General features: G+C 36.8%; 1 protein-coding gene across 2 annotated transcripts in view; it reads left to right on the top strand.

Moving 5' to 3' along the window:
• LOC139731386 (nonsense-mediated mRNA decay factor SMG5-like) overlaps positions 1-14551 on the top strand; it is a 55282-nt gene that overhangs the window by 32752 nt on the left and 7979 nt on the right. For both annotated transcript variants that reach the window (XM_071642274.1, XM_071642273.1), the window contains exons 16-18: positions 5752-5859; positions 11566-11722; positions 12720-12810. In XM_071642274.1, coding sequence (XP_071498375.1) covers positions 5752-5859; positions 11566-11722; positions 12720-12810 — 356 coding nt within the window. The remainder of the gene's footprint in view (positions 1-5751; positions 5860-11565; positions 11723-12719; positions 12811-14551) is intronic.

Below are 14551 nucleotides of genomic sequence, written 5' to 3'. Positions count from 1 at the left end.
GTGCGTGTGTGTGTGTGTGCGTGTCATTGAGATGACAGTTCAGCACGTCATGAGGCAACATGCAATACTAATATAAAAATTGTTTTCAAGAATAACTTATATTTAAAAGTACCTTTTTGTGATATGGATTTCCCACGTGGCACCAATGTTCATCAAGGCAAATGAAAATATTAATCAAACCAGGCATAATCCTGAACAAAATCTTGAAGGGCACAGCCAAAGGCCAATGAGCAGGATGATACAGAACTTGTCATATTATTAAATACAGTCTGAATGGAGACTATCTAATGCAGACAGATCAGATATGTGTAAGTCATTGGGAGTTGACTGATATGACAAAAGACAAGCAGAGACATATCTGTCAATGTTGTGAGTCAAATTGAATTGAGTATCAATATCCTCCTGCCCAGATAATGTGTTGTGATAGGGCCGATCCAAAATTCCTCTCTATTTGATGATGTCATGAGCCTGCAGAGACCTTTCTCTACTTATGTTGCATTCAAAACATGAATATATCTTCATATTTGCTTCATTGTTTACGTATGAATTCGTTGTATAGTATTATTTTCTTGATTTCCCTTTTATTTCCTGGCCGAAAAATAATTTTATGATAATGGCACATAGAGAGTTCAGGCTCTCACAGTGAACAAGCATAGGGAGCCTACATGCATTACAGGCTGCATTTCTCTACTTCTTTCAGTAGCATGTGCCAAGAGCCACAGACAGATGAGTAATTTGCCATGTAACCAAGTGAGTCACTCGAGCAGTTGTGGCTTTTTAATTGATAGCTCTCAATTCGAGCGACAGGTTGCTGGTGTGGTTGTGAATCATGCTGATATGACAGCCAGATTTTAATTCATGCCACATTGTTTGCCCTGCCATAAGAGCCAATAGGCTGCTGCATATTGCCTGGATGCATGAGTGAGACACTCGCTGGCTCTACTGCAGTATGTTTACCTACTTTTGGCACCAAAATGGTACAGTGAAACCCCGTTATAACGAGGTCCGTGGGACCGGCGATATTACCTCGTTATAACCGGTACCTCGTTATATCCGTACGCATCAAAAACAAAGAAAAACATACGCACGAAATTATATACCCATTAATGAAACTTAAGGACATCCTTTGCGTTGTTATTACACAATCATGGATCATTATTATTGAGAGAATAAAGGGAAATTATTTGTGAGAATAAAGGGAAAGTATTTGTGAATTAGACGAAAAATTAGGGGCTGAAATGAGTTAAATCTTTATTGCAATAATTCTTGTTTGTTAAGTTTTTCTAAGCACCAGCGCGAATAGAGTAACATACAGGCCTTGTTTACCGTAACTTGCGAGGTATCTTTATACGCTGTTTGTGCCCAGCGGGAATGCAATGATTTAATGAATCATTTCGGCTGTAATCTTGTACAATGTATGATCGTTGCGCCCGAAGGGATTAAAAATGCGGTCTTTATTTTCTTCCCAAAAATCTCTTCGCGTTTTGTACATCCGTTCTTGAAAAATATGCGGCAGGATTGAATATGGAAGGTTGTGATCCTTTTTACGCAAATCTGTACCTGGTAGACCATTCTGAAAGAAAGAAAAATCTTCATTGTGAAATGCAGTGTTAAAATTGTAATAATGAACAAACCCAGATCTATTCAAACTAATAAATGCGTTGGTTTCTTTTTCTGATTTAGGTTAACATGCGTCATTCAATTTTTTTTTTACGCTACTGTCACCTGGCGAGATCGCGATGATTTCAGGGTAACATACATGCGTTGTTTACCGTTAACTTGCGAGGTATTTTACGCTGTTAGTGCCCAGCGGGAATTCGATAATTTCATGAATCATTTCGGCTGTAATTTTATACAATGTATGATCGTTGCGCCCGAAGGGATTAAAAATGCGTTCTTTATTTTCTTCAGAAAATCTCTTCGCGTTTTGTACATCGATTCCGTTCTTGAACTGTTAAATGCGTTTGTTTCTATTTCCGAACACCGATTAAGTAGGTTAACATGCGTTATTCAACTATCTTTTACGCTACGGTCACCCGGCGAGATCGCGATGATTTCACTAATCATTTCAGCTTTAATCATACACACTCATATTTAAATTATCATTTGTTAAATGATAATGAACAAATCCAGATCTATTCAAACTAATAAATGCGTTTGTTTCTTTTTCTAAACACCAATTAAGTATAGGTTAACATGCGTTATTCAACTATTTTTACGCTACCGTTACCCGGCGGGGTCGCGATGATTTCATTAATTATTTCGGCTTTAATCATACACACTCATATTCAAATTATCATTTGTCAAATGATAATGAACAAATCCAGATCTATTCAAACTAAATAAATGCGTTTGTTTCTTTTTCTGAACACCGATTAAGTAGGTTAACATGCGTTATTCAACAATTTGTACGCTACTGTCACTCGGCGGGATCGCGATGATTTCATTAATTATTTCGGCTTTAATTATCCACACTCATATTTGCTAACCAGCAAAAGAACTGGAATTCGGAACTAAAAATGGAAAGGATATTAAATGATGAGTTGACACGCATTCCAATTGTCCATTTTTGGCCACAAGTGTCGCTACATGAAAAGTTTTTGAATGCGTTATCCTTTTTTTCCTCGTTGCGCTGTGGTCTGACCTAATATCACGCACGCGTATCTTGCGAAAAAGAAAATCGAATGATTATGTTTAATAATTCAGTAGGAACATCGGAAGGCAAATGTTTCGTTTGTCGCGTGTTTGAAAGCGACAATTTAGTCAAGAAATGGAACCTCGTTATATCCGATCAAATTGCTTATGTTTTTCTTTATCATGATGCACCGAAATTGTCCTCGTTATAACCGGAATCTCGTTATAACCGAACTCGTTATAACCGATTCGTTCTACCATAGGTTTGCATGCAAAGGAAAACGGGACCGAAGCGATCACCTCGTTATAAGCGGTTCCTCGTTATAACCGAACTCGTTATAACGGGGTTTCACTGTATTTGATTTGTGTGTGTGTGTGTGAAGACACACTCTTTCTATCCCTTCTTTATATTATGTCAGGCTGAAAGTAATGTACACAAAACCAAACAACTTTATAACTAGTTTGTATGCATCTAAAAGTTGTCTATTTCAATATTCTTAAATCTGTCAATATTCTAGAGAATGACATAAGGTTTGTTGAATCAACTCCACTCAAACTTTAAAACAACATACTAGCAAAGTATTCTTTAAGTAAGTTTACCTGTCACATCTCATGTTTTCAGTATGTTTCGAGTCAGCAGCTATTCACGAAATTAAAGACACTCAAAAATATTGACTCTGATCCCGATATGAATGTGACACACATGTATACATTTCTCCGTTCAGTACAGTACTCCACGATCGCGAATTTAACCACTCACAAAATCGTTGGAAAGTCTCAGTTAGCAAAAATTTAGGCTTGCTAAATATGTGGCGTGTACAGTATATTATTTACAGTAAATGAATCACATATAATAACTTTTTTGTGATGTTTAAATTCTGAAGGAACTTAAAGAGAAGTGGATTTAACGTCTGTGTTCATAAATGTTTATCAATGAAGGAGACAAGATGTACATCTTTTGTAAGTCACTGAGGCTTTACATCAAGAGAGTTGAATATTGATCACTTCACATTTTTTTTTTGACAAGGAAGGTTTAGACAAGAGCTTTGCAACGTTGTTTACACGCGTTGTATTAAAATGTTCTTTTTTGGTTTGTGTATTGTCATACAAGTTAGTTTCAGCTATTAGATATACGTGTATTGACATTAGGAGCTTGTTATAATATTGAGAAATCTATTTTTTCTTTCATATTTGGATGTACTTGACTAAAAATAACTGACTCACCAGACACACTGATTCATTGCTTGCTTGTCGATCTCGTCAACTTTTTTTTCAGTGAACAATAGAATAGTAGCAGTAGTAGTACATGTAGTAGTAGTTCTAGTAGTAGTAGTAGTAGTGGTAGTAGTGGTAGTAGTAGAAGTAATAGTAGTAGTAGTAGTGTAGTAGTAGTAGTAGTAGTAGTAGTAGTAGTAGTAGTAGTAGTAGTAGTAGTAATTAGTAGTAGTAGAAGTAGTAGTAGTAGTAATAGATGGAGATGGGGCCAGAGTTGAATTATTACAGTGAAGATGGTGGTACAGTTTAATTCAGTTCATTCTCTGTGTACAAGGTGTATCCATATTGTCAATGTGCTAAATAAGTTACCATATGTGTGGTGTTATTATTGAACAAGGAGCAACCAGTAGTATTACCTACGCATGCATGGTAATACTGTTATTGCAGAAATTCCACATTTTCAGATTAGTATGTCAAATAATTTTTGAATGATGTTATAGATAATCTTCCCTTTATTCAATGTCGGGATGTTTTGTGGGTTTTTTTTTTTTGCTCTCAGTAACTGGGAGTAGAAAGGGATTTACTGTATATGCTGAATATTTCACGAGGTTTTTATTCTAGGGAATTTCACGAGTCAGGTGCTATTCGTGAAATTCAAGACACACAAACATAATGACTCTGATCCTGATATGAATGTGATGCACACATAAACATTTCTCCGTTCAGTACAGTACTCCACGATCGCAAATTTAACCACTGGCGAAAATCGTCGGGAAGTCCCGATTTGCAAACAATATAGACTTGCTAGATATATGGCATATACAGTATTTTGTTTTCAATGTATGCAAAATTTTTTTATGCCTCCGCAACGAAGTGGCCGGAGGCATTATGTTTTCGGGTCGTCCGTCCGTACGTCCGTCCGTCCCGTTTTGTTTTTGTCGATATCTCAAGAACCGTGTGGTGGTTTTACATCAAACTTGGTATGAGGGTATATCCTTGGGGGATAATACTTTGTGTGGATTTTAGGGTCACAGGGTCAAAGGTCAAAGGTCACAGGTTATTTTGTGAAAAAAAATTTGAAATTTCATGTTTTTCTCCATATCTCACAAAGGGTTCGAGGTATCTTCATGGAACTTAGTATATATGCTTGTACAGATGGGCAGTGATTATCTAGGGAAGTTGGGGGTCATGGGTCAAAGGTCAGGGGGTCAAAGGTCAAGGTCAACTCCTCAAAATATCACTACTTTCCTAATGCAATATGCCTGAAGGTTTTTTTTTTAAAAAAAAACTTGATGTATGGCATGTATTACCCAATATATATTTTTGGGGAAGTTTCTTGCCAAGAGGTCAAAGGTCAAAAGGTAAAAGGTCAAGTGAAAGTGCTAAATTGCACTTTTTCCTCCATATCTCGAAAGTAACTCAAGGTATTATCAAGAAACTTACTTATTTATGCATGTTCAACCTAACAGTGATTCTCTTTGGAACTGTGAGGTCAAAGGTCAAAGACCAGGTTTAGATAATGCTATTTTCCCATTTGATACTGAAATTATACTTTTTCTCAATACCTTGAAAATTACTCAATGCATAAACTTATAAAAGGGTCAAAAGTCAAGTAAAAATCATCAGTTCCCCAAATACCTGCACTCTGACATTTTAATCATTCATCCAATTGAACCTAGTTCTAGGAAAGTGAACATTCAGCACATTTGTGTCAAACCTGTCATTTTAATATTTTGCCAATTGTGTGAAACTGTCATCACACATTGTCAAGACATTGTACTATAGACCTATTAGGAGAACCATGCATTATGGCGGAGGCATATCAGTAGCCATAGCGATATATCTAGTTTTTTCTGTTTACAAACTGTGAGAGTTCATATCATGTTTTTCTTCTTCCACTAGAGAGATGCCAAGATCGATCTAGATGAGCAGAAAGTTGAGGAAATCACCTCATGTGCAGATGAGCGGAGAGAAAAAGTCATGAGGGAAATGGCCCAGCTTCGCCTTCAGGTAGGTCCCCCCTCCCTCGCTTTCAGTCATCAAATAGATTCATTTTTAGACTGGGCTCACTGAGATGTGCCCTAGTTACATGCCTCATTCTTTGAAGATTATGCCTGTATACTCTAAATGATGATTTGCCTATAATCTTTTCAAATTATGAATTTAAATGATTGCATAGAGCATTGATATACATGTATAAGTACCAGTTGATGAGAGTGCATGAGTACACTAGCTAACCTACTGATACCGTAAGTGAATATCACAGTATTTTTACTCTAAAAATCTATAGAGTATCTAGTGAGCTCATAGTGTTCACAATATTCAAATCAAAGTTTTGAGTAGGAGAGTTAAAAGTGTGAGAATGAAAGGCAACCATTATATGCATTCACATTTTGCATTATGCATGTATATGAGTCTGTACATGACATGTAGTAGATCAAACATTTTTTTTTTCAAAAAGTAATTTGAGGTAATATCAAAGAGTGTTGAGGGCAGAAGTGCTCAAACAAGAACTGGATTTTGTAGGACATTGAAATGTTTGCTAGCATCATGATATCACTGTCAGTTTGAATCCTTATGGCTTGTAGTAAAGAAATATTTACACCCTGAAAATTGAACTTCACTGCATATTCAAGTTGACTTGTTAATAAATTAACAGAAAAATGAAAGTTGCTTTACAATCAGACCAAAAAATAAGATACAGATTTTTTGTAAAAGCTGCTGAAAACTGCTTAACCAATAGTAGTAGTGAGACATTGGGGTAAAATGGAGTCAAAAGGAGCCTCAGCTTTTGATCCAAGCAGAATCTTATTTTGCCTCTGATGAAGACACCAAAAATAAGATTTAGGTAATCAAATTTCTTCATTCAAAGTTCCTTTTTTTTTCTATCTCTCTCTCTTCATTCAGAACTCATATCATTTTTTTCCAGGGTTGCTATAACTTGCCAATGGTGACTTATTATGGGAGGACTTGTTTACATTTGCTCAAGTATTTCAAAGAAATAAACCACCCTAAAATGAAAACAAAAATTGAAGAAACATTGTGAGTCATAAAATGACTAGTGAGATACTGACATCATGTAATTTGCATATGTTGATGTGACCCTCATCACTTCATATTACTCAACCTTCTTATTTTAGTCCAATAAAGGAAAATCTCTCACTATTCAGTTCATTTAGTTTTATTCCTTGAAGTCAGTTGTAACATGAAGTGGTCTAGCTTAGACAGTAGAACTGAGTCAAAGTGGCTTGACTTAAACCATATTGGTTTTTAACTATACACAGCCCAGTCGGTGTAAAAAGCGACAGGGCTGCACCAGGGTGGTGCACAACAACAAAGCGAGCACACAGCGAACATTGCGATCGCATTGAGTTTTGATACTTTACATAATTTTTGTCACCTCAAACTCATTAAAGACAATCTTCATTAATTAGACTTAAATTCTGTGTTATCGATATTGACATACACAATTCACAACTTACCGAAAACAAACTAAGATAATATGCAGCGTGTGCGAACGATACATTGTCTTTCACTGATGGCAATTTTGAATAATAGGGAGTTCACGTGCAGCTCCGATCGCGTTAAAGATATTGTTTTGTTCCACTTTATCTAGTTGCATTGTATATGTCCATGTTATTGGCAGTTTATGCTAATGTTGGATGATGAAAAGTCAAGATTGAGTTCAGCATGATTCATGAACTATGTCCTTACCATTGTTTTGTTGTTTTTATGCCTCCGCCACGAAGTGGTGCCGGAGGCATTATGTTTTCGGGTTGTCCGTCCGTCCGTCCGTCCGTCCGTCCTTCCGTCCGTCCGTAATGAATTTTGTGGACAGGGTAACTATAAAAACCTTTTGAGGTATCCTAATGAAACTTAGCATGTATGTGTATTAGGGAGTGAAGTTGTGCCTATCAACTTTTGGGTGCACATGCTCAAGGTCAAAGGTCAAAAGGTCAAGGTCAAATACATAAAATTTCACTATTTCCACCATATCAATGCAATGCCAGAAGATATTTTCTTGAAACTTAGTGTATACATGTATTACCCAATTAAGATTCTCTGGTGAAAATTTAGGTCATGAGGTCAAAGGTCAAAGGTCAAAAGGTCAAGTAAAAATATTAAAACTTCACCTTTTTCCTCTGTACCTTGGAAATTGTTCAAGGTATCTTCATGGAACATGGTATATACATGTACTGACTGGCAGTGATTATCTAGAAAATTTAGGGTTCATGGGGTCAAAGGTCAGGGGTCAAAGGTCAAGGGAAACACTTCAAAAGTGTACTATTTCCATCATGTTTATGCAATGCTGGCAGGATTATCATATTTTTTACACTTGGGTGTATGCATGCATAACCTAATAGAAATTCTTTGGAAAGTTTTTTTTTTTCTTTTGTTTTTGCCTCAAAGGTCAAAAGGTCAAATATCAAGTGAAAGTGCTGAACTAAGCTTTTCCTCCATATCTCGGAAGTGGCTCAAGTTATCTTGAAACTTACTACATATTTATGCATGTTCTGCCTGACAGTGATTATTTTATGAATTTTAGGGTCAAAGGCCAGATGAAAATGGTAACAATTTACTATTCAATACAGAAATTGCACATTTTCTCCGTACCTTGAAAATAACTCAATGCATAAACATATGAATGGGTCAAAGTCAAGTCAAAGTCCTTAACTCCCAAATACATGCTCTCCTATTCATCCAATTAAACCTAGGTCAAGGAAGGTGAACATTTAACACATTTGTGACAAACTTGTCGTTTTAATATTTTGCCACTTTTGTGAAAATGTAATCACACATTGTCCACATGTACTATCTGTACCTAGTAGGAGAATCATGCATTATGGCGGAGGCATACCAGTCGCCATAGCGACATTTCTAGTTTCTTCTATTTCTAATTCCCTGAAAAAGCTACTAGCAGACTATGAAAATTTGTGTTTTTATACTGTAGTTACCCTGTAAACATTACAACATATATCGGAGACACCTTACACTTGCAGAAACTCCTATCTATGTTTGTAAGTGTCATAGTTTATTGTTTGCACCCAAACCAGCTCAATCAATTTAGATTTGATAATAATAATACAGTGCTTACACAGTGCATATCACTACCATAGTGTCTCTATGCACTTTAAGGGAGAGGATTGAAAATGGAAAAAGGAAAATAATGTATTGTATGTACCGTAGATGTTGCGGTTTGCAAAACCAAAACTCAATCATAATTCTTTTTAAACAGAAATGTCTTGAGAACAGTTTTGAAATTTAAATCCTGTGTATAACATGGAACAGTGTTCCACAGTATGGTAGCAGCATGAACAACAGATCGCTCACCATTGAACTTAGTTGTGATGACAGTACATTAAAGAAGATTTTTCTGAGCCGATCTGAGATTAAGAGAGGGAGCGTACCTTACCAAGGACTCACTGAGATATTTTGGTGCCATTGAATACAGGCACTGATAAGTCAGTAACAGCATCTTAAAAAATATGCGTGATTGGATAGGGAACTAATATAGCTGCTTCAAAATGAGAGTTGTGTGAGAATTTTTCTTCGTGCGGGTAATCAATCTTGCAGCTGCGTTATGAATTGTATGTAGTTAATGTAGTTGTGAGTCTGAGATATAATACAATAAACTATTACAGTAGTCTAGATGACATAACAAAGGCCTGAACAAACTTTTTAGTGGTCTTAGAATCCAGAAACTGACGAACTTTTCCCAGTTTTGGCAGCATATGATGCTGAAATTGTGATTGCAACATCAGTCACTGCAAAGACCCTACAGTGTGAGACTGATGAAAACAGAGTGACACAGTCTGGCTGTCATTTCATGCATTGCCCACCAACAAGAACATCAATGCTTTTTGCTTATTACCTCCTGAAGGACCGCCATGGCCAGACTTTTCAAGGTCTCCCAGTAGTATAAGTTAGCTTCCAAATGAGGAAATAATTGCTCTGGCTTTGTGATGGTTTACTGCAGTACAAATTAGCAGCAAGTGCTCTGTGTGTTACAGTTTGACCTACCTTATCCGGACCCGTCGTTACAGGCGCTCTCTCATCCTGATAAGGGATTTGGCCAAATATATGGGAGACTCAATGTTTAATACAACAGCTGCCCACCCAATGGTAGCTACATGTAACCTATTTATTACAAATAGTGTACACTGAAACTCTTTCTTTGCTATAAGCACAGTATTATAGCCGAGTTTTTGTTGTTGTTGTTTTTTTTTTTTACCAATATGAAATCAATTTGTTGTCTCTTGGGATGATTTACCTGCTGAAATACTGAGGAATGTATCAAGCAGGTCTTGGAAAGAAAGAGAATGAGTCGACAAAACTGAATGAAAAAATTTGATCATCACAGCTCAGTGAAGTCTACTATTGTTGGACAGACTATATGCTTATGAGAGTGAGAGGAGCACATATCACGTCCTCGTCAGCTGGTCTGCATTCAGAATTCTCTGATAATGTGCTCAATAAACGCTTGCCTGTACTGTGCCCTGATTCAATGAAAAGTTTTCTGTCCATGTTCTTGCAGATATTTGGGGGTAGTGAATGTCACAATGCATATTATTTAGATGAAAATTTGATGTGAATGTACAACTGTATGTTATTTATGTTGGGAATGATATGTAATTCATGTGAGTGTGTGGAGGAATTTTGTTTGAGTTTGTTTCCCCATAATTTTTAGATTGAAGAAAAAAAAAAAAAAAACACCGCGAGATTGCATCCGGATAATAGAGAGATCAGGATAAAGGGAGGCCAGATATGAGAGGTCGGACTGTATGTGTTTGCGTACCATGAACCCATAATTTCCAATTATTTCTTTCGAGTATTACGGGGCCATAATATATGTATTCATGCACATCTAAGATTGAAACACAAATCACTTCGAGACTTGTCACAGACAGCTACCTCACCAATAATACATGTTGATATACAGTCAAACCTGTCAATAGTGGCCACCCGGGGGAGACGAAAAGAATGGCATTTATAGACAGGCAGTCCAACATTATGTGCCTATCCCATGCATATATTTACACATTTACATGTATTATATTTGTACACAATCTATATGTATGTGCATTTAGTAGGCAAGTGTATGCCAATGAATGAGGTACTTGTAATAACAAGTGATAACAACATTTTTTACGTACATTACTAGGCCTGAATGGCGACTGAATGCAGTGGTAGTGACCATCGATCTTTTCACCATGCTTGACCAGTATGGCTGAAAAGCAGAAAAACATGCTGAATTATCAGCTTGGCTGCAGCTACATGTGGGTCTACTGCTACTGTATACAGCTGAAAGTCTATTGCGCGATACAAACTTGGTGGTTGGTTTCTGATTTGCATGAGGTCTCAAACATGGTTTTTCCTGGGGGTGGGGGGGTTAGTGCTGTATATGACAGGTGGCTGCTGTGAACAGGTTTGGATGCACTTGGATGCTCTTGGAACTGCATATTGATGTGTGAATACAATGGACAGAACGTGGAGGGAAGGGATTCCTGACATGCTCTACAAAGATCTTCATTTCTCTTTGACCACTGAAGCAAATTGAATGGGGTTTTCTGTAAGATATGGGTAATAAGTTATAGTATAATACTCTGAAATTGTATTTGGATTGATTTGCTATTTTTGAAGTTATCGTAATTTTTTGTTTGGGATATACGGTACAGTGTAGAATTTGACAGGACTTTATTTCATTCAATTTCACAGTCAGAGGTGAACCAACTGGAAGGCACAATTGATCCGATGGAGGATGACCCCCTTTCACCCTTCCTGATCCCTGTCACTGCTGTTCTGACCAATCAGCTTGCTATGCTGCGGTCACTCGTGGCAACATCACGCTTCATTGTAGTCATACCGAAAGCAGGTGAACGTCAGAGATAGTCCTTCATCTAACCCAGAGAATAGGAGATTCAAGCAGGCCTCATCTCTCTCCTTGTCTCTCTAAGGATCTAACAGACTATTTAACTAATCAAAAGCGTCTGTGTCCTTGTCCTGTGTCCTTGTCACTGTCATTGATGATTGTCCTCTATTGATGATTACTCCGTCCTTGCCTTTTAGTTCCTTTTCAGTCATCATATTTCCATACCTGTGTAAATTTCATTCTCGTAGAGATTTGAAAGAGATGGTTACTCTTGCCATAGCCTTTCTCTGATACTTTCATTTATGTTATTTATTATCGACTCAGTTTCATCATAGATTGCAAACATTGCTGAATCTTTTTCTGTGTCTTCTTTCATATCTATTATATTTCATACGTATTCTTCTTTTTACTCTCCATTATCTCAACGTATGCAGTGCATTGCTAAAGAAAGTAGTATCTATGAGTATCCCCATAATTTCTCAAAACATTTCTTTGTAATTGGTCATGGTAATTTTCACTTACCTTGGACAATGAGGTCAATAAATTGTGTGGTTACTCCATGACCTTGAATTGAACTTCATTAGGTAGCTTACCTGATGGCTGCCATTGTAAGATACATTTGTACAATTAATATATCATCTTGAAGCCCCCTCCCCGCTTGCATGCATATGCCCAATCATTTATAATGAACACTTATACCTTATTTCTGGTGTAATCTTACTCTTCTCAAGGCCTTGATCACATTGCATTTCATAATATATTATCAGTTGTCTTGTAAATATATATTGTTATCTAAAACATAGATATTGCATCTTTGTACATCTTTTTATCATTGTAATTCTATCATTTTGTCATTGCAAATAAACCAAACAAATGTGAAAAAGTGGTTTAGACATTGAATGTGTAGATACACTTAAAAGAGTGCATCAGCTGCCACTGTAAGTGATCATTTGGTCATGTATTGTAAGTTTTATGCTATTTATTGTCTCTCTATCCCCAGTCATTGCTGAACTTGATGTCAACAAGAAAAGCCAGGCCAGAGCGCGTGATGCAATTAAATTCATGGAAAGAGAATTTCAAAATGGCAACAGGTAAGTGTCAAATTTGATCTTCTGTTGCCCATTGACTGTACCATGCACTCTGAATGTGGCTCTTAACCTTGAGAAAAGCTTTATCGATATGACAGCAGTTGTCACATGCACACTGGATAAAACATAAGAAGGATAGCCAAACAGGGCAGAGCTAACAAGAGAACTACCCTTCTCAATTTATGTCTGTTTATCACCTTGTGTGATGATAATGATGATAATGATAATAAAAATATAGGATATACGTATACTGCGCAGCTAGTATGATATACCCTGATGCACATTACAAAATAGTAGTCATGATTATAGTAGGTCTAATGGAAATCTAAGTGGCATTCTTCACAAGATGAGTTTCTAACCTGGTCTTGGGCAGTGGATAGGGCTCAGTTGGTAGCACATCTGCCTCCAGACTCAAGGGAACCAGGGTCGATTCCTGAGTCTCACTGAGCAATGTTGTTTGTAAGAATTCTGTCCCCTCCGATAAGAGGCAAAACACTCTGTCCCACTGATAGGACATTAAATGGAGGACCTATATACATGTATGTGAGTTAGCCATGACTCACACACGTAAAAGATCCCAGTTCATTCATTAATCACAAAGCTCAGGGTGCTAATGAGGTGAAGTGGTCCCCCTGCCCACCCACACAAGAAAACGTGTGAATAATGCTGACCCCTTGTGGTTTTGCCCCAGGTGACTAGCAAAAGACACATTGCGCCATACGCTTGAATAAACCTGGTCTTAAACCCATTAACTGTAGTAGCTTGCCTTTCAAACAGAGGGAGATTATTCCATTATTTCGAAGCAGCATACATGAACGCCCAAGGGTAGTTTTTTACTCCCTGAAGGATATTTCAACAGTATTTGATCCTGAGAACTTTGGAAATTGTAAAATGTTTGAGATGATAATTTTAACTCTATAAACTCATGTAGGTACACTGGTGCTGTATCATGAATAGCCCTTGAAATGTGGTCAGCATAGATAAGAAAATTGCAGTGAGGATTTTTTTTTTCTTTATCACCAAGGCAAGCCCCACTTGGAGTATACAAAAAAATATGTTGCTGAAGTTGTAAAGGGTGTTTCTAAAATATATCTCTTTTATTTTTGTTTCTTTAATTATCTATAAATGGCTTGTTTTTTGTAGATATTTTCTTCTACATCAACTTGTGTCATGGTCACTTTTTAACCCTAATCAGGCCGGGCTTTTTTGGCTATGCTAAAACCGGAGGGGGGCGGATTTGGCATGCGTGACACTCACGTCATAATCTACAAGATTGTGCCATAATATTTTTTGAAACAATCAATTTTTAATCTTAATCAATTAATTATGCAAATTAAGCTCAAGATCACATTTTAGCCTACCAATTAAAAGCATTGAGAGCCTACTTTTTGGTCTGTAAATCTGTTTTGGCGTATTCAACAATTGTACATCACAAAAAATTCCAAAAGTCATTTTAGTTCTTATGTATTTTATTGTTTTCAGATTTTCTTATGTATTTCTGTGTTTTTCAACTTGTGTTTTTTTTTGTTTTTTATTGGAAATTGTCACTGACCACTTTTCTACCATAATTGGCATAAAATTAATCAATGAAAGTGATCAATTGTAAAAATAATCAGGTTTTTATGACTTACATGACAGACTGTTTTCCACAGAAAATGTACACAAAATCACAAAATTGTGCCCATTTTGGGGTGACATGCCGTTACAAAAATGGGCGTGGCTTCGTTGAAATATGCGCGGACGT

This window comes from Diadema antillarum, unplaced genomic scaffold (assembly GCF_040938485.1).
Source record: "Diadema antillarum isolate AM-2024a unplaced genomic scaffold, OU_Dant_1.0 seq00000369_RagTag, whole genome shotgun sequence".
Classification (NCBI taxonomy): Eukaryota; Metazoa; Echinodermata; class Echinoidea; order Diadematoida; family Diadematidae; genus Diadema; species Diadema antillarum.
Note: the sequence above shows the minus strand (reverse complement) of the source record. Positions and strands in the feature narration are given on the sequence as shown.